Source organism: Sceloporus undulatus, chromosome 5, assembly GCF_019175285.1.
Source record: "Sceloporus undulatus isolate JIND9_A2432 ecotype Alabama chromosome 5, SceUnd_v1.1, whole genome shotgun sequence".
NCBI lineage: Eukaryota > Metazoa > Chordata > Lepidosauria > Squamata > Phrynosomatidae > Sceloporus > Sceloporus undulatus.
Window position 1 is genome coordinate 103241849 of NC_056526.1, and position 25050 is coordinate 103266898.

At 39.3% G+C, this 25050-nt stretch overlaps 1 protein-coding gene across 1 annotated transcript in view; it reads right to left on the bottom strand.

Annotated features, from left to right (window-relative positions):
• The window catches only part of BCL2L14 (BCL2 like 14), a 37761-nt gene continuing 12711 nt past the window's right edge, over positions 1-25050 (bottom strand). The window contains exons 2-7 of the mRNA XM_042469651.1: positions 18379-18824; positions 17090-17197; positions 16286-16444; positions 5098-5168; positions 2534-2797; positions 1-877 (exon numbers count right to left, since the gene is read on the bottom strand). Coding sequence (XP_042325585.1) covers positions 836-877; positions 2534-2797; positions 5098-5168; positions 16286-16444; positions 17090-17197; positions 18379-18817 — 1083 coding nt within the window. The 5' untranslated portion in view covers positions 18818-18824 and the 3' untranslated portion in view covers positions 1-835. The remainder of the gene's footprint in view (positions 878-2533; positions 2798-5097; positions 5169-16285; positions 16445-17089; positions 17198-18378; positions 18825-25050) is intronic.

The following is a 25050-nucleotide window of genomic DNA, read 5'->3' on the forward strand; positions in this document are numbered from 1 at the left end:
TTTTATTTTGTTATTTTTCATTTACATCTTTACAAACAGCTCTTGAGGACATATTAAAGCATTTATTTGTTTAAATAATGTATTACCAAGCTGTGTAAAGCAAAAGAGCTAGACCATCATAGGAGTGCGGGGCTGTCACCAGGTTCTTGGAGGCCCTGAGTGGTGGCAGCCTTGGACATAACTTCTTGGGGTCTGGCTGAGCACCGCCACCCACATCCCATTAAGACTATCAGGTAAGGTGGAAGGACATGAAGCTGGCTCAGGCCAGGACCTAGGGACAATGCAGGAGCTGCAGTCACTGCCCCTGTCTCCATTCAATAAATGTAATACATCTGACTCACTGTGGAGAGAAAAGAAGAAAAAAGGAGAGTGGCAGTATCATCCTTGGTGTCCTCTCTTTGGGCTATGGACCCCAGCCTTTGTCTTACCATGAAGGAACAAACCCAAAAAACTGGAAAGCACATTTTCACAGTAGAAAAATGAAAAGAGACAAAGTCCCACATCCTACAGGATGGGCAAAAACCTATTTCTTAAAAAGCCCAACACGCTTTAGTCTTCAGGCCAAAACCTACTAGGCTTCTTAAGAAATGAACATTTTTGAACATCATATAGCACATGTGATTTGGTCTCCTTTCATTCTTCCACTTTGTCCTGTTTTGTGAAGCCATGCCAGGAGCTGGCACTCAGTCCATATCACAGCCTGCTAGGATTTGCAGAATATATTCCCGCATCAGAAGAGCTCCACGTCTTCATCATACAAGATCTTTTAAAGCTTTGGGGGGATGTTCTTCCCACCATTGTAATCCACATGTCTCCCAAATAACATGTTCTTTGTTTACTCTACTTCTTCCTGGTCTGGAACTCCAAAAACTTTTTCCTGGAAACAAAGAAGAAATTGAATCAATGGGCTTCTTCAGTTCTGGAGTGTTTTGTTGTTTGCAACTAGGCCTTCCCCTGACTTCCTGTAGACTCTACCTGCAAGTCCTTTTTTGTTATTTCATTACATTGCTACATTCAAAGTACCTGAAATGTACTTGCTATTGCTACATTCAAAGTTTCTAGCAGATAAGGTGATGCAATTTGCAACCCTCCAAATGTTGGACTGCAACTCCCAGAAGCACAGTTAAAACTAAGAGATTATGGGTGTTGCAATCCAACAATTGGATGGCCCCCAGTTGTTCTCACCTGTCTCAAGTGACTGGAGGAAACCAAGCAGCTCTTAATATAGATAGGAAGGGCCAATAACTGAAAGGCAGGGGGTCTTATTCAGTGTCTTCATAAGCTGTCCCTGACCACCTCACTAAATTTGCTATTTTGATCAATAGGCTGCCTATTCTCGAGGGAGAGAAACTCTTGGTAGTAGCACATTGAGTACTGATCCCTTCAGATAACATATGGAAGTGTGAGGAGGAATGTCGCTGATTGCTAGGCAATTCCACTCCCTACCAGCCTTCATATTTGGCCATCAACTTCATGAAGTTGGTGAGCAACTCCCAACAGACTCTTGGATGTATACACAAACTTGAGGACCCTTCCTTATCCATTTGAGTCTTAGGCCCCATTCTCACTGGGGAATTTGCCCTGGGTGGAACTGGGTCAAATTCGGTAAGCCGGTACCGAATCTCCCCGGAAAAAAGTTCCCATTACCCTTTACCTTGATCGATGCAATTTGCCCCTCTGTAAGTTCCCATTTGCAGTAGCACTTTAAAATGAAGCCTCCTTTATTGTCAGTGTCCTACAACAATTGGCCAATGAAATGGGTCCTTTTCTTAAAAAAACTGGCGGCAGCATTCGCATATTCTGTCAACTTGTCAAATTTAAAAACCTCCATGTATGTGCATGTGTTGTGTACCTTCGGGTCCGATTGCCACCAACTCCCAACAGACTCTTGGATGTATACACACAATTGAGGACCCCTCCCTTATCCATTTGAGTATTACAATGTTTCTAAAGGTTTCCACCCCTTCACCTGTTAGAGCCTTTCTGGATCAGACTGAAACTGTACTCCAGCATTGTTTTCATGCAGAGCTCATTCAGAATCTTAGGATACTGGAGCAACAGCCGTTTCTTGTGATTATTCTTAAAGAAGTGGAATTGAGGACATGCTGCCACTGATACTGGAAGTAATATCTGCAGCAATATCTCCAGAATAACAAGTAGCCACTGATAGCTTTATACTCCATGAATTTCTTGATACCCTTTCAAGGGTATACAGCTTAGCCATTGTATTTCCCCAAAAGTATTGATATGCATATGCTTGTAAAAAATTATTCTTCTTAGGCTGGGAGTGGCAATCATGTGGCCCACTGTATATTGCTGGGCAAGAAGTCCCAGCAGACCTAATCAGCATAGCCAGTGGTGTGAAACACTGGGAGTTACTGTTCAACAACATCTAGAGGGCTGCATCATTCCCACTCTTGACTTAGACTTAGCATCCCTAAGTGTGCTGAAGCAATGCAAAGTTTGCTAATCAGTATTGTTTCAAAGGTATCTAGCAACAGGACACAGGGAGAGAGGAAGCAGATTCTCTTACCCATCCACCTTGGCTATGGATCCAAGGGCTAAAGTTTTCCTTGAGGTATCTCGCTCCAAAACCCAGCACAATGTTCATAGGGTGCATGTCCACAGCAGTGAGTCTTGCTGCGACCTCCATAGCAAAAGCAACCTTGGTGCGCTGAATTTGGTCCATTGTGGAGGATACAGGAGCTTCCTCTAGGAATTGGTCAGTTACTCTTCTGAAGAATGCATAGGACATCAAATCGGAGACACACTGAGAAAAAGCCTTATCCTTTTGCATCTAGAAATGGAAATATATATTATTTGTCAATGAGATCAAAAAGAGAAAGCATACACCCAAATGTCATAATTACTGAGAAGGTTTACGACTCCATCTAAATCCAAGGAGCCTATTTTAGTGCTAAACCAGTGTCTGCTATCAATAATGCTCTGGATGAGGCCAAACAATCTGAAACATAATCCCGACAAGACAAAGTGCTCTGGTTAGTTGAAAGGCAGAACAGGCCATGTTCTAGAATAGTTTCTTCCTGACGTTTTGCCCGCATCTGTGGCTGGCATCTTCAGAGATGGCCACATAGCCCAAAAAACCCACAAAAAACTATGGAACTATTGAAGGAAAGCCTTCAATAATCAAATTGTTTTTCTCTAGCTGAAAAGTTGTAATGAATGACACTCAATTTCAGCATAGGCCAGTTTCTGTGTTATGGGAGGGAGGACTCTGAGGAACTACTGGAGTTTGATGTAGCTCTTAGATTGCTGTGCTAATCTGTCTGAATTGCTAGGGACAGATTTTATTGCCCAGTATTTGCTCTAAAGAAAGGAGGCCTCTCTTTTCCCCATACTTTCAATATTCTAAACCTTTTTTTAAGCTGCAGAATGAAAAGTACAGCACCAATATTTGACAAAACAGTACATTAATAAAAACAAAATAACAGAACAGATGTTTCAGTGGTGAACTTTAGAATATACCTCTTATAAAAAATGAGATCACAGAATAAGACTACACAAATCAGTGGCATCACTAGGGTTGGCATCACCCAGTGCAGTAACTCATGGTGCCATCCCCCTCATTGACCCCCTTCCATCCCACACTCATACAGAATCCTTAGTCATGTTTTTGTACTCGTATTATTCACTGATCATAATTCTTGTATACAGTGGGCCCTTGTTATATGCTTGGGGTTTGGTTCCAAGATCCCCCGTGTATAACAAAATCCGTGGATGCTCAAGTCACATTAAATATAATGACATAGCAAAATGGTGTCCCTTATAAAAATGGAAAATCAAGGTTTGATATTTGAAATTTATACTTTTTTTGAACATTTTCAAAACATGGATGTTTGAATCCATGTATAAGAAATCCGCGTATAAGAAGGGCCGACTGTATTACTGAACGTCATGTTAATAGTTGCAACGTAAACAACTAGCGAAATTAAAACTATACTTTTTAAAATGTCAATATCATACCATCTAAATGCATGTACATATACATAGCTTCATATGGCTGAAGTGAAAATTTAGTTAAAGGTGGTGTTTTAAAAGAAATTTTTTAAAAATTAAACAATTAAATTTTCTTTTATTTATTTATTTTTTGGGGGTGGGATGGGGGCCCTCTCCTTTCTCCTCCCATTAAGCTTCACTCCACTCAACCATTTTGTCAGCATTTTAAAGGGACTCAAATGAACATGACAACCCCTCCATTCTGCTTTGGTCAGGCCCCACCTGGAATTCAATTCAAAAAAGGATTTTGACAAGCTGGAGTGTGTCCAGAGGAGGGCGACCAAAATGGAGAAAGTTCTGGAAACCATACCTTAGGCGGAAAGACCTAGGGAGCTGGGTATATTCAGTCTGAAGAAGAGAAAGTTAAAGGCTGATATGATAGCCCTGTTTAAGTGTTTGAAAGGGTGTCATGTTTAGGATGGAGCAAGCTTGTTTCCATCTGCTCCACAGACTAGGACATGGAAAAATAGAAGCAAGCTACAGGAATAGAGATTCCACCAAACATTAGGAGGAGCTTCCTGACAGTAATGGTTGTTCGACAGTGGAACACATTCCCTCAGAGAGTGGTGGAGTCTCCTTCTTTGGAGGTCTTTAAACAGAGGCTGGATGGCCATCTCTCAGGAATGCTTTGATTGTGATTTTCTGCATTGCAGGGGGTTGAACTAGATGGCCCTTGTGGTCTCTTCCAGCTCCAAGATTCTATGATTCTTTGGGAAGGCAGATATTTGGGGAGCAGTGGTGTCACGCACACCCCTTAGAAAGTCACCTGGTGCAGTACACACCTCCTGGAACTCCCGATCCAAATTGCGGAATGTTGTTTTTAAAAACCCCTGGGGGCAGGGACATATCTTGATACAGTATGAAAACATTTTGGGTGACTAGTGACCACAAAACAAAAACCACAGCCCAATGGGCCACATGTGGTCTATAGGCTACATTTCACCCGCTCCTGTATTGCCCAAGATACAAGTTATCCACAGTTGGTGAAGGAACATTGTTGTTCCTTCATTGCTTTCAAAAGTAATTTGTTATAGGGCAGTGATGTTGTAACTTCTTTCTTCTAACCTCTGCCAAATTTACCTTTATTTGCAGTTCATCTCCTGATTTTCTTAACAAGGCAACTATTGTGTCAATTACCTTTTCTTCATTATCTGGTGAAAAGACACATTTAAAAATGGATCATTATCAGACTGACACAAAAAAACATAGATCTGTAGTGAAGTGGTTAATATGTAAACTGCATTTAGAACTGCTTTGATAGGACCTGTTATCCATACATTATCTCAAAAACCTTTCCAGCATGAGGTTTTCCATTCTAATAGTAGGGCTGCTGGCATTGATAAGGATGGCAGAATGGAACACAGTGGCACTGGACCCAAAGGATCTACAATTAACTGGAAAGCTTTCCTGCAAACCCAAATTTGCAAGCCCAACTGTACAAGCAACAGACTAATTGTACAAGCAATCCATAACTGATCCTCTGCACAGGGTGCACCAACCTCACAGTGTTTGCATTAGCTGCTCACAGTGGCAAAGTTGTGGATTGCCCTTTGTTGTCCTTGCACAGCAGTCATTCTCAGGGCTCCTCCTGAGGCTTTATTATTATTGTTGTTGTTGTTGCTGCTGATTGTAGTGGAGTTTAGTGTCACTCCTGATAGCTGCACATTTCTGTTCAACTACTTTTTTCTCCCAGTTGGGGTTAAGCTGTGCTGTGGGTGTGATTTCCCACCATCTCCTACATGAATTTAATACTGGCCCATAAAGTCATAGTACTAGAGAACTATACAACTTTGGCTTCTTTCTTTCTTTTAGGGTTATAATGTTAATCTGGTAATTTAAAATGTAATAAGGAAATGAAGGTTAGTGGCAAACCTCTGTAGCCCACATTTGAAATGTCATCAGTAGGACTGCCCAAAAGCACAGTGGGGGAAACTGAGACAATGGGTACATATGTATCACATTTAGACCAGACCTTACCACAAACTCCTAGGAAACCCCAGGCACCTACCCACCCTCCTTGGGTCTAAAACTTTGCTGCCAGAACAGAGAAGAATATTGTATGGCCATGGGGATAGAGGGAGACTTGATAACTACAGCAATAACTCCTGCCAAATCTGGTCACATTGGCTGGTGCACATTTTACACAGAATGGCAAGGATGCCCAAGATCCCTGGCCAGCTTGGAAAGTTAGTTCTAGTTCTCTCAGACATACTAAGCTACTGTTATAGTTAATTATTTTAAAAAATAACCCTGCTGTTTTCCATTCCTCAAAGCAACTAATAATAATAATAATAACAACAACAACAACAACAACTTTATTATGGCCATTTGGCCAGCACACAAAGCAACTAAAATAATATTATTAGTGACCATTTCATTCTTCGAGGTAACTAAAATAGTTCTTTTAATTTAGAAATGATAACACCTGAATGCACAAACTGCTGCCCTATAGTACAAAACAATGATATGGCGTCACAAATGGTATGAGCACTTTCAAAGCAACTCTCTCTATCACCTTGCCAGCAGCTTCATCAGACCACAAAGGCTGTGGTCACTGGTGGGACTGGGCTGGCTTCTGGGTTTGGCTGCTCTGCTGGCCAGGTGGTAGAGATAGTCACTTGCCTTTGCTGCCCAGACCTTGAAAAGGCTGCGAGCATTGGGAGAAATATTGCCAAAGAGGCCAACTGTTTATCGAAGCCGGCTGCTCCGCAAATGTGCAAGGAGCATATGGCTTCTGTAAGCAATTGATGGAGGAATGGTGGGGGGAGTGACCTTCACTCCAACCACCTCCTTCTCATGTCTAGCTTAATTCAGAAATCCAGACTTCAGTAGGTAAAACTCATAAAGCCTTTATTAAGAAACTAGGGGCCTGAACAGACAGGCCAAAATAAAACTGCTTCAGGCCACTTTGGAAGTGTACTGTTTAAATGACGCATGCGTCCTAAGAGGCTGGAAGCTGCGCCAAAGCCATGCTCCAGTCCTAAGGACTAGAGCACAGTGTTGGCACAGCTTCTGGCCTCTTAAGATGCATATGTCATTTAAAAGCATACTTTCAAAGTGACCCAAAGCAGCTTTATTTTGGCCTGTCTGTTCGGGCCAAAAAGATCCAATCCAGTAACATTCATTGTCAGACCAGCAAATGATAAAAATTCCCTAATTAAACTACATACAAAGTTCAGGTGGACTTAATTCTCATTCGTTGTAATTAACAAACACACTTCTCCTCTCTTTCTCATCCCACCCTCTTCTCTGTTGTTACAACCAGAGTCCTTCACAGAATTGACCTTGAACAGGCTTGGCTCATGTTTACCTTCCTTCCAACATTATCTCAGCACCTGTACCTGAAATCACCAGGACTTGATAATACATTACCTTATTCCCAATGTTTTGTGGTAGGCAAGCTGTTTAGGCAAGTCCTGACACTCTCAAGCCACTGCTATGCATTCACAAACCCTTGCTTCTTTCTTTTCCTCTCGCTCGCTTCCTTCTTTTCCTCTCTCATTCCGTACCACATAGTCAAATACTGATGGGAACCCTGAAAAAGCCTTCCAAGAACCTCCTTCTCTGGAGGGGGAGCTGATCAGCACCTGAAGTTGTCACCCCCTTTAAGAGGCATATCCCACCTAAGGCATATGCAATGCAATGTAATTATCCCTTAATTATAGGAGAAAGGAACTAATAAAAAGTAATCAGTGGTTTGCAAATAGTTACTTCTACTTCTTTTTTTTAATCTTTATTGAAAGTTTATTTACAACATAAAAATAAGGGCAGTACCAAAACATTTCCAAATTCTTGATTCCAATATTCTTAAAAAAATTATTCTTAAAAAACAAAATATTTCTTAACCCTTTTAACCCTTCAAACCCTCCCCCTCCTCCCCGCCCCCACCACCCCCTCACTTTTCGATTTCACTTATTTATTGCTATAACTCTATTTCTCAAAAATCTATCATCTATTCCTTATCTCAGCGGCTTTCATTCTATTTTGCTTTCATTTCATTTTCTATTTGCTTATTATGTCCTGATTTCTGTTCTAAAAGGGCTTTCCTTTATCTAGGTCCCTTTATAAGTCAAAACTGTCTGTCGTGTTCTATGGCGTTCCTGTATCTATGAAAATCCTAACGGCCTCTCCGCTGCTTTCTGATTCGAACTATACTTGTTTTTTCCTTATCCAGCCTTATAGATGCATGTCATAAAGGTTGCCTAAACTACTGCGCGCTTTCCTTTCCGGGTAAACTACGCTTTCCTTGTATATCTATGGTCTTTCTGACTGCTCCTCTGGCTTCCTGTTTGCTATGTACTTTCCTTAGCTATGCTAGCTGCTTCTCGTTCTAAGAACTGTTCCACAGGGCTGGCTGCTTCCTGTTCTAAAATGCTTCCTTCCGTTCCCTTTATAATCCATGTCCTGCTTATGGGCTGCTTTCGGTTATATCTAATCTATAAAAAAAATGCCTTTCCTTTATCGACAATCTAAACGTTCCGGCTTCCTCAGCTTTCCTATTCTATGCTGTTCCCTGTAATTTATGGTCCTGTTCCCCTGCTTGCTGCGTCCGGTTCTATGCTTTCCTTTATCTAAATCTACGTTCTGCGCTTTCCTCGCCTATGCCTAAAATTCTAAAAAATCGTTCCTTTAATTTATGTCCTGCTGCGTCCTGTTCTACTAATGCTTTCCGTTTATCTATATTCTTTCTGCTGCTTTCCGTATCTAGGCTTTTTGTTTTTCCGTTATCTATGATGTCCTTCCTGCTGCTTTTGTCCCTGTTTTCCTGTTCTAGCTTTCCTTTATCTATGTCCATGCTGCTTTCTGTTCCTAAAAACTAAAACTAATAGTGCAAATAAACGATGCGTTCCTTTATCTAGCTATTTCTTATTGCTGTCGATGCTTTCCCTTCCTTTATCTAAACGTTCGGCTGCTTCCTTTCTATGCTTCCGTTAATCTATGTCCTGGCGGCTTGCCGTTTCTATGCTTTTCCTTTAAAATTCTAAAACTAAAACTAACGTTCTGTTGCTTTCTATTCTAAACTATCTATGCTTTCCTTTATCTACGTGCTTCTGCTTGCTTTTCCGTCTATTCTACTAAAACTATTCTATGCTTTCATGTATCTACGTTCTGCTGGCTTTCCGTTCTAACCCTTTCCTTTAAATCTAGTTCTGCGATTCTGATTTCTAAATGCTTCCTTTATCTAATGTCTGCTGCTTCATGTTCAATTGCTATGCTTTCTTTATATCTTGTCCTGCTGCTTCCTGTTCTAATGCTTTCCTTTATCGATGGCCTTATTTCTGTTCTAAAAAAAAATGCTTCCGTTATCTACGTTCTGCTGCTTTCTATTCTAAATGCGTTTCCGTTATCTATGATGGGATGTCCTGTGTCCTGCTGCTTTCTGTTCTAAACGAAAAAAAAATTTCTAAAAGTTCTAACTTTCTGATTCTAAAAAAAAATGCTTTTCCTTGATCTCATCTAAAAAAGGTCTCTGCCCTGCTGCTGTTCTTTTCTGCTGCTTGTCCTGTGTCTAAAAAACTATCTATGTTTTTTTTGCTTTTTTTTCCCTTTATCTAGGTGTTTGCGTGATGCTTTTCTTATCTATGTTTTGCTGCTTCCGTTCTAAAGTTGCCCCTATGTCTAAATCGATAATCTACGAAGGTCTAAACTAAAATAATTTCCTAACTACCCCGTTCTATCTACTAAAACGGAATCTAAAATAATCCAGGTCTACGAACTATAACTAACTCTATAATAAATAAATTCCCTTCCGTTTCATCCCGTTCTATAAACCCTTATGCCTTTTATCTAATGTGTCGGGTTATCCTTTATCGATGTTCTCTGCGCTGCTGTGCTAGTTTTCTCCCATTCTAAACCATTCTAAGCCCATTCTATTATAACCTATTATATTTCACTATGTTCTCGGCTGCTGTCCCCATTCCGTTTCCATTCTACCCGTTTCCTTTCCTTTTCTACGTCTTGCTGCTGTTCGCCTCCCCCTTCCTTCCTTCTTCCTTCCCCCTTTCTTCCGTTCTAAAAAAAAAAATGCGGTCCGTTTCTATGTTCTGCTGCTTCCTTTGCCTAAATCCTTTCTTATCTAGTCCTGCTGCTTTCTCTGTTCTACACTTCCGTTAATCTCCTTTCTGCGGCTTTCTGTTTCTAACTAACACTTTCCGTTTATCATTTCTGGCGAGTGGCTTTCTACGAAATAAAAAATATTCTACACTTCCCTTATCTAGTTCTATGCTAGGTCGGTTCGAATAAAAATACCCTTTTCCTTTAGCTATGCCTCTGCGTGCTTTTCCGTTTCCTAATACTTTTCCTTTATCTATGTCCCCTGCTGGTTTATCTATCTGTTCTAAAAAATCCTTTCTTTATCTATGTCCGCCTATGTCCTCGGCTGCTTTCTTTCTGGTTCTAACGAACAATTTCCTTAATCCCTCCCTTTACTGGTCCCTGCTTGCTTTCTAGGTTCTAAAAGCACAATACTAAGTCCGCTGCATTACTGCGACTGCCTTCCTATCTACGCTTCTGCGCTTTATGCTAGGTCCTTTACAATCACGATACTGCCATTCTGTTACTTCCTTTATCTATGTCCTGCTGCTTCTCTGTTCTAATCTTCCTTTATCTAATGGCCTAAGGCTTTTCCTGTTCAATATCTTGAATACTTGCCGTTAGCTATGTTCTGCTGCTGCTTTCCTATCGATACCTTTCCTTTATCTATGTCTGCGGCTTCCATTAGTCGAAAATCCGTTCCTTATACTCGGTATATGACTTGCTTTCCATTCTGTACTTTCCTTTAATCATATTCCTGCTGCTTCTGGCTTCCTTTATCTAGGTTTCTGCGTCTTCTATAAATTCCGTTCTAACCCTTTCCTTTATCTATGTTCGGCTGCTTTCCTTCGTTCTATGCTTTCCTTTGCTAGTCCCTATGTCCTTCCTATTCTGTTCTATGCTTTCCTTATCTATGTCCTGCTGCCTTCTGTTACTAATCGATGCTTCCTTTATATATTGGCCTGATTTCTGTTCTATGCTTCCTTTATCTAGGTCCTGCTGCTGTCTGTTCTAATGCTCCTTATCTATGTCCTGCTGACTTTCTGTTCTATGCTTTTTCCTGTAGCGAGTTTTTCTGCTTCCAGAGGTCCTGCCTGTATCTATGTCCTTACTTGTCTTTTTTCCTGTATCGATGTCTGCTGGCTTTCTGTTCTATACTTTCCTGTTATCTATGTCCTGGTGTCCTGCTGTCTTCGGTCTATTCTTTCCTTTATCTATGTTCTGCTGCTTTCTGTTCTAATGTTCTATAAAAGCTTCTAACTAAACCCTTTCCGTTATGTCTGTGTCATTTTATCGATGTCCATGGCTGTCCTGCTGCGCGGCGGCATCCTGTTCTAATACTTGTCCTTTAGCTCTACTTTTCCTACTGCAGAACATGATAAAGGAAAGCAAGAACGAAAGCAGCAGAACGTAGATAAAGAAAGTAAGAATGGAAAGCAGCAGGACAAAGATAAAGGAAAGACATAGATAAAGGACATAGATAAGAAAGTATAGAACAGTAGGACATAGATAAGGAAAGATAGAACAGAAAGCAGCAGGACATAGATAAAGGAAGGATAGAACAAAAGCAGCAGAATGTAGATAAAGGAAAGCATACAACAGAAAGCAGCAGAACGTAGATAAGGAAAGGGTAGAACGGAAAGCCAGCAGAACGTAGATAAGAAGAAGGTGAAACGGAAAGCAGCAAAACGTAGATAAGGAAGGGTAGAACGGAAAGCAGCAAAACATAGATAAAGGAAAGGATAACGAAAAGCAGCAAAACATAGATAAAGGAAGTAATAGAAAAGAAAGCAGCAGAACGTAGATAAAGGAAAGGGTAGAACGGAAGCAGCAGAACGTAGATAAAGGAAAGGGTAGAACGAAAGCAGCAAAACATAGATAAAGGAAAGGATAGACACGGAAAGCAGCAGAATGTAGAAAAGGAAAGTAAGAGAAACAGAACAGATAACATAGATAAAGAAATATAGAACAGGAACACAGGACTAAAAGAAATATAGAACAGAAATCATTCTTTTTGTTGGACACAGAGCCATAAGTGTGGAAAGACACAGAAAGAACAATAACCACACGAGCGAGTGAAAATGAGAAGGAAAGAAAAATGGCACAACAAATAGAAATAAGGCAAAGTCAGGCAAGAAGACCATCTATGGAATTGAAAGCAATGGCTGTAAATTTGAAGGTCTTGGAGGCGATCCAAAAAAGTGGAAGCCACATACAGAAAGTGGAAATAATATACGTCAAGAGATAAAAGATTCAAGGGAAGAATTAAGACGAGACTTTAAGGGAAAATGGAGGGGTTGAAGGAGGTATGAAGACGCTTTCTGACTGAGTGAAAAAGAAAACAACAAAATTAGAATTAAAACAGAGGAGCTGGAGAGAGCAACGCAAGAATTAGCAATAATACAAGCACATGAAAAGGATCTAAGCAGAATGAACGAACTGAAAGATAGAAGGAAGTGTAAAAATTAGAGGCTTGAGGAAAAATACAATGAAGATCTTTATGAAAATTGGTCCCAGTCCTCGCTAAAATGATGATTGCACTCCTGAAAACCTGGACTAGATATCGATAAAAATTTTCGTATTAATTCATGGGCTGCAAAGAACAGAAATTTGCCCAGAGACATGTTGTTTTTTTACTAGGGAGAGAATAAAGATAAAATAATACAAGAAAGTTATGTTAAAAAAATATTTGATGAGCGTTGAAATAAAAATTTTTAAGGAGTGTGCCTGGCGACCTGCTACGTAAAAGGAGAGACATACAACATTGACAAGAAGGCTACAAGCTAAAAATGGTGAGATAGAAATGGGAGATGCCAGAAGGAATCTCCTTCACTGGAGACAAAGATTTTAAAAGATTGACACGTTAGAGAAGGCAATTTTTTTATATAATAGATGGTTCAAGGAGGAAGAGAAAATGAATAAGGAAGTGAAAGAGCTGCAATCTGAAAGAAAGTGGACAAGAAGGAAAGAATGATAAAGAAAGAAAGAAAAGATGAAACAGAAAGACAAGATGAAGAGGCGAACGCCGAAGAAGAAACAGGATCCGGAGGGTGAGTGATGCTGTTGGGGGCCACAGGAGGAGTGGAACTGGAATGGGAAGGGGATATGGATGCCTTGAAGGGGCTGTTTGAGACTGGACTTTCAAAAAAGAAGGAAGAGGAAGAGAAGAAGAGAAGAAGACGGAGGAAGCTGAAACAACTGTTGAGTGAAAGGACATGAAAATCACATCATGAAGTAAAGGGGAGAATACGGGATATAAGCGGGGGAAAATCTTCATGTATGGAAAGAAATGGGGGGGAAGTATGTGGTATACAAGAACAAGGATTAAGAAAAAGATGTGAAATTTTCAACAATCCAAAATTGGGAGAAGTCCTTTCTCTGCGGGTGAAAAAAAAGGAATGGTGTAGCCTTAATGTTAAAATAAAAACAACTCTGCGGTAGAAAACTAAACGATAAGAAGGAAGGTAGTGGGGGTTGAGGTTATGATAGAAGGTAGGAAGACTTTGGTAATTGGTATTATGGCCCAACGAAAGGAAAGCTAAATTCTATAAAAAATGCAAAGATAAAAGAATTGAAATTTGAACACACTTATATAATGGGAGATTGGAACAGGATAGACCCTAAGATAGATAGAATATCAACAAAGAAATACAGAAAAAGGGCAACTGCCAGAAACTTTTTTTGAAATGTTGGATACTTTCTCGCTATTAGATGTGTGGAGATACAAAAATAAAAAACTAAAGATATACTTTCTACTCGAATCCGCATAATTCGGCATCAGGATATATGTTCTTAATTCAAGAGGTTTGGGGCACAAGATGTTAAAGGAGGTTAAAATTAAAGTAACAAAATTTTGGACCAAACCAAATTTTCCTGAATTAATGAAAAGGAATTTGATTATAGATGGAGATTAGATGAATCACTCTGAAGGACAAAAAAATAGAGAAGGAAATCAGACAACAGATCAATTTTTTATTTTAAGGAAATCTGGAAAAGGATACAAACAGGAAAATTAATAGGGGACGCAGATAAGAGGACACTTGATGAAAAAAAAATCTGAAAGGAAAAAAGGTCACAAGATGAGATAGAGTTATTTCAGAAAGATTCAGGAGAAAGAAAGAAAAACTGAGAAACCCACAGAATAAAAAATTGATAAAGAAACAAATTTTAAATAATCAGTTAAATGTTAAAATGGCAAGACGAAATAACCAAACAATTGAAATTTGCTAAACAAAACAATTTGAATTTAAAACAAAGCCGGCAATTTTTGGCTTACAAAGTTAAAAAGATGAAAGAAGAAGACAGATATTGAAATTAAGAGACAGTCAAAGAATCATTACAAGCAAGCTAAGATGGAGAGAATTTCCATAAGTATTATAGTAGTTTATATGAAAGAAAAGATTAGGAAAAACCGAGCAGGATAGATTAAGCAATATATTATGAGAGTTGGAGAAAATGGGCATGAAAACAGACCTTAGAGAAACGAAATCAAAGACCACGAAAGAGAGATAAGTATGGCAATTAGGAGAGGGAAAGAGACAGAGCTCCGGGCCCAGACGGATATACGCTAAATTTCTATAAAGTTTTCAAGGGTGAATTATTAGAGCCATTAAGAAAAATATTTAATAACATCTTAATAGAAGGTATACCAGATTCATGGGAGGGAGGCGAACATAACCTTAATACCAAAAGAGGGAAAGAGCAGGACGGCCCGCAAATTTTCTTTTTTTTTAAATACTGATTACAAAATTTTTACCAATATCTTAGCAGAAAGATGAAAAATTGTTTTGAGAAAATGGATAAAAGAGGCAATGTGGCTTTCTACCAAAGAGACATTTAAACAAAATATAAGAATCAAGGATTTAATTGAGTACAGACGAGAAAACTCCAGGGAAAGAAGTAGCACTAATATTCTGATCGCGAAAAAGCTTTCACAACTTAGATTGGGATTTCATGATAAGAATAATTTAAAAATTGGTTATAGGACAGAAGAGGACGAAATGGATTGAAGAAATAAATAAGGAACAAAAGGCTAGAATTATAGTAATGGAATTAGGACTAAACTGTATAATAAATAGGGGAACTAGACGGGGATGCCCATTGTCACCATTATTATTATCACGGTTTGGAAGTGCTATGTAATAAGATAGAAAGATAATTCGATAAAGGATTAATTTTAAGGGGAAAGAAATTAGATTAAGAGCTTATGCAGATGATGTGGTTCTAATAGTTGAAGAACTCATTGAAAAATCTCAAATGTATTAAAATAGTAACTGAATTTGGAGAAAATGCAGGACTAAAATAATAAAGACAAACGCGATGATACCTGTAATATGACAAAAAGAGAGCGAGATATTATATGGGAAAACAGGGAAAAAATTCAACAAAAAGTTAAATACTTAGGGATCCTATAAACAAAGAAAAATAGTGATCTGTTTGATAATAATACAAAAAAAAGTTGGCAGGATATAAAAAACAATTTGGACAAATGGAATAAATTACAATTATCATTATTAGGAAGAATGCTCTAATAAAAATGAGTGTTTTACCAAAAAATCCTATTTTTATTTCAAAATCTACCAATAATTCATAATGAGGGGACTTCACACATGGGATAGGGAGCTAAAAAGATTTGTGTGGGCAAGAAGGAAAGCCAGAATCAATTGGACAATATTAACGACAGCAAAGAAAGAGGAGGATTAGGGATGCCAAACTGACTTACATTTTATGCATGTTGCTTGGAATGGATAACAAAATGGGTGGAATTAAAGGATGAGCAATTATTAGATTTAGAGGGATTTAATCTAAGATACGGGTGGCATGCCTACATGTGTGGAATAAAGTTTAGAACTAAAACAAGGAGTTCAAAGAGCATATTGTAGGAAAGCATTATATAAAGTATGGACAAAATACAAGGAAAAATATTATAAAAAGTTACCAGAGTGGGCTTCTCCTCACGAAGCAATATTAAAGAAGGGCAGGATTGAGGGAAGAGATTGGCTAAAATATAAAGATTATGTAAAGATAATAGAGGGAAAAATTACAATGAAATCTAGGGAAGAAATGCTAAAAGAGGGAATTAAAATAGATTGGTACTTCTACTTCTGCTCTATAGTGTATAGACAGAGATTAGGTGGAACATGGGTACTGACAGCTTGGCAGAGAAATGAATGGGGAAGAGGTTCCAAAAGACAGAACAATCATGTATAAAAACTGTTATGGGAAATAATGTTACCTTTTCCATCCTCCTCAAATATGGACTTGCTGCTCTGTGGACCATCTTCTTCTATGCTCAGAATACGGACAAATGTTTTCAGTCCTCTTCCTTCCACAGACCTGGAATTCTCAACTATCTCAGCAAGTCGCTCTGCCACCAGAGTGATGGATAAATCATCTGGAGAAAGAAAAGAGAAATGAACCAGTCTTCTTCCAGTCAGTCAGTCTGCTTCACTACCACAAGACAGAGTGATTGCCTACTAAACATTACAGATGAAAATCACTACATAACTACCATTTTTCTAACCTAAAACTTGCCACAGCTGTCCTGGAGAAGTGGGACAAAAGTGACTGTCATTGGAAAGATCTGACATCCTTGCTTCCTAAGCAAGAGTCATGCAAACACTGGCCATCGTTCAGGGGCAGATACACTGCATGCCCATGACCCCAAATATAATTCTGGGCATCTGTTTAAATGATGCATGCGTACTAAGATTCTGGAAGTTGCACCAAAGCTGCGCTCCAGTCCTTAAGCCTGGATCGTGGCTTTGGTGTGGCTTCCGGACTCTTAGTATGCATGCATCATTTAAACAGCATACCTCCAAAGTGACCCGAAGAAGCTTTATTCTGGCCTGTCTGTAGGGGGCCTAAGATAATGGAAGTCAACATCACATCAGCAGATCAGCAGACACTAATTATGCATTACACTAAGATACCTCCTTTAATCTGTCCCAGATATACTGCTAATCTATTTTCACAGTGTTCTACTATAATGAAAGAAAGAAAGAAAGAAAGAGTTTCTCATTTTCAGCGTTCTCCATACCTTGTAAATGGTCTACCCCATCCTCCTTAGTATCCTCTTGTTCCTTAACTAATAAGCCTTGAAGGTTTAGACCTTTTTCCAGGGAAATCCTGGGCATTTTGCTGCCAACTGCAATAGAGTAAACATGACTCAAGTTGCACAGTACTATAAATCAGTCAAATTATTTTATCAGCCAGGCCAGAAAATCCCACAAGTTTTTCTCTCTTACAGTTACTACTAACTCACATACCTAACATTTTTTGCCCTTTGTGATACACAGATTGATCCCAAACTAGAAAAAGGAAGATCTGACTGAGGCAGAGATTTGAATCTGCTTGATGGGAGGGCCGAGAGCTAGCATGGTGTAGTGATCTGAGTGTTGGATTAAGACTCTGGAGACCTTGCTCAGCCATGGAAACCTACTGGGTGATCTTGGGCAAGTCACATACTCTCTGAAAGCAAAGGCAAACCCTCTCTGAACAAATCCTGCCAAGAAAATCCTGTGATAGGTTTACTTTAGAATCCTCATAAATCAGAAATGATTTGAAGGCATACAACAACAATCACCAACAGAAGGGTCAGCCCTGGCTGCTTATTGCTCAGACTAAATCCAGTGCTATTGACTCTGATGGCAGCAGCTCTCCAGCATCTGGCACAAAGGTGTTTAGTAGCTCTGTATGTGATCTATCACCCAGCTGTGGACTCACCCATATAAAGAATCAGTCCACTACATCTATGTTCTTCAGTTTTCACATGGCTTTGGTCACATAGGGTAAATGCTGCTCATTAACAATACACAGATTTTTTTTCCCAAATCCATTTTCGCCTTTCAATATGGTGCAAAAGTTTTCTTTAAAAATAAACATAAATGAGCATTATAGAAGAACTTCCATTTAAGTCTTTTCTATAATTTTATTACAGGAAAGGGTTTTAGTTCAGAAAGATATACACAAAGAGAGACATATTTCTGTCTATCTATATGGTGTCTCTTTCACAGTACACAAGTATAATAGTTTGATACTAGTTTAAGTGCTATGGCTGTGTCCCACATAAACCTTGGGTTTGGGGACACTAGAGCTCCACAAAGAGAATTTTATATATCTCCCAAAACCTATACCAACATAAGTAATAGTGAAGCATGATGGAAGCTGTAGTGCAACATCTGGAAGGCCGCACAAGTTGGCCACACCATTTGTAAAATTAACTTCTTGAAGGAAAGCTGTTTTGAAGCTAAAGGTGAGCTAAAAACCAGCTAGCCGTCAGTGATGAATATATATTCTGGACATATGATTAGAAAAAAGTCAACCCACTTTTTATCTCGTGTGTAAGGAGAGGTTTACTACCAACACCTCCCTCAAACCTGATCACACCTCCATTCCTTTTGGATGGTATCTGCCTGGGCTTCTCTCTGGTTTGGGCCTTTAGACAAGAAGGAAACAGAAGACGTTCCCACTTGGATTTCTTCTTCTTCTCCGTTTTCTTCTTGCTCCTCTTCTGGGAAGTCTGCTCTTGATCCTCAGAAGACAAACCTTGTGTTTTTTCTTTACTGGCTGGTCTTGCTGCTTTCATGTCTTCACTGCTTAGAGATGATCCCTCTAGGCCTTTTGCTTGCCTTTGTAAAAGTTGTCCATATTCGCTAGCAGACCATCGGCGTTGGGCATAGGCTACAAGCACTCTGTACTCTATGCTCATTCTGTCTACATCCTCCAAAGAGATTTCTTCTCTACTGCAAGAATTGGCCAAATTCATTTTGTACCTGCAAAGATAATGCTTCTTGTTAGTCTTGTTAATCTTTACTAGAAGTTGCTATTATTAATGATACTTGGAATTTGGAGCCCTTTAACACTTTGAGAAGGTGGGAAATTGAGAACCATGCTTCATATACCTTTTTGTTTACTGGTGTAAGAATATGTTAAGCCTGAAGCTCATATTCAAAGCCTAAGATCTGAGGACTGCTACCTGACAGATCTCAGGACAATGCCTGGAATGGATGAACAACAGTGGCCATGCTTCATCGTTCAGGTTGGAGACTGTGTTGGTCCTGATGGCTCAGGCTAGGTAACATGAAATCAGAGCTGTAAATAACAGAAGCAGAAAATATCTATCTCCTTTTGATTCTAGCCTCACATACTTCTAGACCTTGGAGATACTGAGAAGGCAGACAATGAAGTCTAGAAGCCTTTTTGGTAGCTCATTGAGTGCAGTAGTTCAGGAGAACCCCACTTCAAGAGAAACAACAGGGAATCAAGCCACTACAACAACAGCTGTCCATCGAATTAACAGAAGAGGTAGCAAAGAAAATGAAATGGTCACGTCAACATTACTTTCAGCATGCAAACAAGACTAACAAATGAAAAAAGTACAATCATCAAAACTTGCCAAAGAGAAAAAGAAAATACAACACAAGCAATGATTTAAAAGCCTTTCTTAAGTTCTATGAAAATCAATATAAAGAGGAAGGAGTAAATAACAGCAAAATCCTACAATACCTAGAAAGATCAGAAGTCCAGCAATTAAATCAAGAACACAGAGAAAGTCTAAATTGACAGATACTGACAGCAGAAGTAATAGAGGCTATTAAAACGCATAAATTAGGCAAGGTTCCAGGCCCTGATGGCTTCCCCACAAGCTACTATAAGAAATTCCAAGGCGTCTTGGTTGACTCGTTGAAAGAAACTATGAACAGAATAGCAAAAGAGACATGGTAGCAAGCGACAATAACACTCATCCCAAAAGAGGAACAAGAACACACAGAGCCAAAGAATTATAGACCAATTTTTTTTGGGAAATACCAATTATAAAATCTTTTCATCTATCTTGGCTGAAAGGTTGAAAAACATTGTCCACTGAGATCAGTGTGGCTTCTTGCCAAAAAGATATATGAATGATAACATGAGGAACATACTCAATATGACTGAGTATCATGAAAAATAATGAAAAGAAGCTTGCACTGATCTTCATGGGCATTTAAAAAGCCTTTGACACTATGAAGTGGAAATTGTTTGAAATTCTGCAATTTCTGAAAATGGTTGGAAGAAAAATGAAGTGGATCCAGTCAATTTATAACAATCAAGTGCACAGACTGTTGTGAATGGAGAAGGAACAGAATATTTTAAGTTACAAAGGGGAAGAAGGTAGGGCTGTCCATTATCACCCTTATTATTTGTGATCATTTTAGAATTTTTGTTGAATGAAATAAGGCAAGATAGGGAGATAAAGGGGATAAAAATTAAAGGCTCAGAGTTTAAGCTTCAAACCTTTGCTGACAATACTGTTATATCATTAAGTGATCCTGTTAATGATACTTCTAGGCTATTAGAAAAGAGAAATGAGTTTGGAAAGATATTGGATCTGAAAATTAACATGGATAAGAGGACACTGCTAACAAAAAATATGGACAAACATGAAAAATCATTATTGGAAAAACAGTTGGAACTCAAAATAACAAAAAAGACTAAACATTTGGGTATAGTAATTACAAATAAAATTACAGATGTATTTACAAATAATTATCAGAAAAAAATTGAAGTAAATTAAGGACGATCTTAAAAAATGACAGGATCTAAGTATGTTTATCATTGCTGGGCAGAATAGCGACAATTAAAATGAATATCTTGCCCAAGATGTTATTTTTATTTCAAAACTTGCCAGTTACTAAGAACATACCTTTTAAAGAATGGCATAGGGATCTGGCATCATTTGTATAGAATGGGAAAAACACATGTATAAAATTAAAATGTCTGCAGGATGCCAGTGAAAGGGGAGGACTATCATTTCCAAATCTTAAAATTTATTTTCAGATGGCGTGCTTAAATTGGATCAAAGACTAGGTCCAACCGGAGAAGGGGCTGATCTACGTTTTGGCTTCCATGCTTATTTATTTTATGACAAAGAAAAGGCAAATAAAGATGTCAATAGCCATTTTATAAGGAAGCCATTGTTAAATGTTTGGGGGGAGGGGAAATATAAGTGTGCCATAAGCAAGAAAATACCAAATTGGGCCTGCCCCCACGAGGCACTATTTAGAAGTGACCTTTGGCTAAATCATTTCCCAACAAGAACAAAAAGAAAGGTTAAAAACACTTGAAGAGATGAAGGATGAAGGGGGGAAATGTAGTTACTTTTTACATCTACTTGTGGAACCTCGCCATATGCGGGGGATCCGTTCCGGATCCCGCTGTGTATGGCGATTTCCGCCTATGCTTGAGCCCCATTGTAAACAATGGGGTTCATGCGCGGTGACGCGGGCATGCGCAGGGCACAACGGGCGCGCGCGCCCATTCAATTGAATGGGACTCGCCACCCCTTCCGCCCCGCGCGCGCCGTGGCTTGAGCGCGTATGCTCATGGCCGCGTATGGCAGGCGCGCGTATGGCGAGGTTCCACTGTACAATTAAGAGAGAGATACATGATAGATAAGAAAACAATAGGTACAGACCTATCAAATTCAGAAATAGGAAACTGTTTGATATCTAATAAAATACCATTAGTATTGAAGATTATTCATCTAAAAAATAACAACAGAGATTCCATCCATATACCCATGACATTTCCACATGAGGTGGTCTCCTGCAGAAGGAGTTATTTAATGCCACTCCAGGAATGGCACCTAGATTAGAGTCCAGGAAAAAAAAGCACAGCAGACTTAAGTCCTACCTGACAGCATCACTTCCAAACAGGGAATTTTCACAAGCCATTCTCACAGGAGCCAGGAGTAGCAGCTAGTGAGGTAAATAAGAACCAGATGAGGGTAAGCCCAAGACAAGGTACAGCTGGGAGCAGAAAGCAGCAGATGGAAGAGCAAAAGCAGGATGTCTGACACAAGTGCAGGAAAAGCCAGGCAGTTCATTCCCAGCCATGCTTTCCCAGAAGCTAATAAACAACAACCTGCTGCTAGTCTCCCTGTGAGCAAGGGCTTACTCTCACAGAGATCAAGTAAAAAACAACACCTAGCTTCATTTATATACTGCTTCATAGTGAATGGGCAGTTACTCCTGAGGAAGATCTCCCTTGGAGACTGGCACTCCATTGGAAGGTCTTGTGTCTGCTTCCCTTCTTCTTTGCTCTTGGGGCTGCCATGAGGCCCAGTTTTGGCAAAAGAATGGGGTATATATAAATCAATTGGCACTGACTGATGTGGCTTCCATGTCACACCTTGTCTACTCCTGCTCTAAAGGATGCGAAAACATATGGTAAACCGATTTGCGATCCGATCTATATAAAGTGAATGACCCCTGAATCTGACAGACTGTATTGCTTTTATGGATACCCAACCCAATGGTGCAGGTTAGTTTGAGAGAATAGAGTAAATGACTGTATATGAACCTGTTGCTGTTCCTAGTCTCAAACCATGGGGACAGGTGGATAAGAAATGTATTATTGTTATCATCATCATCACAACCCAGCAGTGTAGGTAAATGTTTCATATCCCTAATGCAGGTCCAGGGGCTGAGCCTTGAGAGAGTCCTGTCATCTACCTTGCAGCAATCCTGCAGTATAGGTCACTGTTAATGCTGCTTGTCAGAGGTGGATCTGAGGCTATTTAGACTTCCCAGAGAATTCTGCATAAGCTGCAAGATTCAACCTATTTAATTTGCCCCTCCTCGGCCTCCCCCAAGACTCAACCAACACTCAGCACCATGAATTTTCATGCTGTATTGACCTCATGGGAAATAGCTGCATGTTAAATTTTCACAAACTATAATAAAATTATGTATTAAGTAATAATCAAAGAAAAAATAGGAATCTGCTAGCTCTGGGTTGGGTTTTTTTTTTCCAGGCTCAGATTACGTACAGCATGCATAAAAGGGATATGTGCATATGTGCCTTCAAATTGCCCGTTGACTGCTGGTGATGCTATGAATTCCATAGAGTTTTCTTAGACAAGGAATACTCAGGGGTAGTTTTGCCAGTTCCTCTGAAATATCGCCTAGAGCACCTGGTGTTCCTTGGTGGTCTCCCATCAAAGTACTACCCAGGTTTGGGATATTGTGGGGGCGACTTGCAAATAAGCATCCATCATTTTAAAGAAATCTTAAAATCCTTCTTCTTTTGTTGGGAAGAATATATCCCCGTGTGTCAAAAACCACTCCCACTTCTCTTTGTATCAACAGTAATCTTCTTGTTTGTTTCATTTTATAGGAACTAAAATAAAACTACCAGCAAACTGCTTTTCGGGGAAATAACCATTTATTTATTTTAAGACCTGTCTTAGTATGCCACAGTTTCATGATGGTGCATGCGCTATGCGTGACAGTGCAAAGGGCATCTTTTAGTGCTTTACAGGCTTTCATTGGAGGTGTACTTTGGAACTAACTTGTCCTGTGCCATTCTCTTCTTTCTGGGATGAAATGTCCATCAGCCATTACTTCTGCACTGAAAAGTCAGCTATTTTCTGGCAGGTCTCCTCTAATTTAAACACAATGGCCTGTTACAGACTGCCAAAATAAAGCTGCTTCGGGTCTCTTTGGAGGTATGCTGTTTAAATGATGCATGCATCCTAAGAATCCGGAAGCTGCACCAAAGCTGCCCTCCAGTGCTTAGGAATGGAATGTGGCTTTGGCGCGACCTCCGGACTCTTAGGACCCATGCATCATTTAAACAGCATACCTCCAAAGAGACCCAAAGCAGCTTTATTTTGGCAGTCTGTAACAGGCTAGGAACCTTTTTCTTTTTCTTCTTCCTCTCCTCCAACGCTGCCGCTGCTATTTCCCAATGATGGAACTCCAAACAATTTAAATTCATAAAAGACAATATAAAAAGCAGTAAAAAGGCACACCATAAAGAGCTCATCACAGGAACTTCCTAAAAGCCTGACAGAATAGGAACATTTTAATCTGGTGACAAAAGGAGAGCAAAGAAGATGCCATCCTATTACTTATAACAAATATGTTTTTATCAGTTCATTCATGTATGCATAAAATTTCAGTCCCTCACACCAAAAAACCCAAGATATAAGAACAAAAAAACCAAACTAAAGGGTTCTGCCAAAGAAAATTTATGTGTGTAAAATATAACCCTCTTGCAATTACCAAAAAACACTTCTCCAAACTCAAGGTCAAAGTGATCGACCCTGGAACAGGAAAGCCAATAAAATTTCTAAAAGGGTAACAATACCCCACTAAAATACACTAAAATAAAATTTCTAAAAGGGTAACAATACCAGGGATTACCAAGGTTTATTCTGGGAAATCCCGTAATGGTCTGACTCCCAGAAACAAGAAGAAAAGAGTTTTGTTTGATACAAGTATGGATATGAGTAAGGAAGATAACAGCCTAGAGGGTGTCACCACTGATTCTTCTACTGATTATTCTGTGGATAACTTTAAAACCGGAAGGAGACCTTTACCTTGAGTTTGGAGATTTTATATATTTATTCTTTGCAATTGTTCATTTTTCAGTGGGGTATTTATACAATTTTATAAATTTTACTGCCTTTTTTACTCCAGGGTTTATTTAACCCCTTATTTCTTTACAGAAGTGTTTTTTTGTAATTGCAAGAGGGTTATATTTTACACACATAAATTTTCTTTGGCAGAACCCTTTAGTTTGGTTTTTTTGCATGAAACTTCAGTGCATTTTTAAAAATTTCAACCCCCTCCCCCAAAACATGATGGCTCTTGTGCCAAAACTGACTGGAAAGCTTTACAGATATATTGCAACTCTAAAGTGTGGAACAGCAGAGAACATGTCAAAATGGAAATCTGGAAAAGGTACAAAAACTTTCTAGAACAGCAAGAACCACTGAGAGTTGGTGACAGAAATGGGACAGAGAAAGACAAAATGTCTGCAGAAAATTGAGTGATTTGAGAAAGGCTAACTTGAAATGGTGGCAACAGATTTATGCATCATAATTATGTCATTAAAATGTCCTATGAAGTAGTGTGGGGTGGATCTTCATCCATGGGGAAGTGCTAATCTTTTGCCCTGCCTACCTCTCCCACACCCAAATTGCTTCTTTCCCTATGCTTTTCTCCCAGTGGG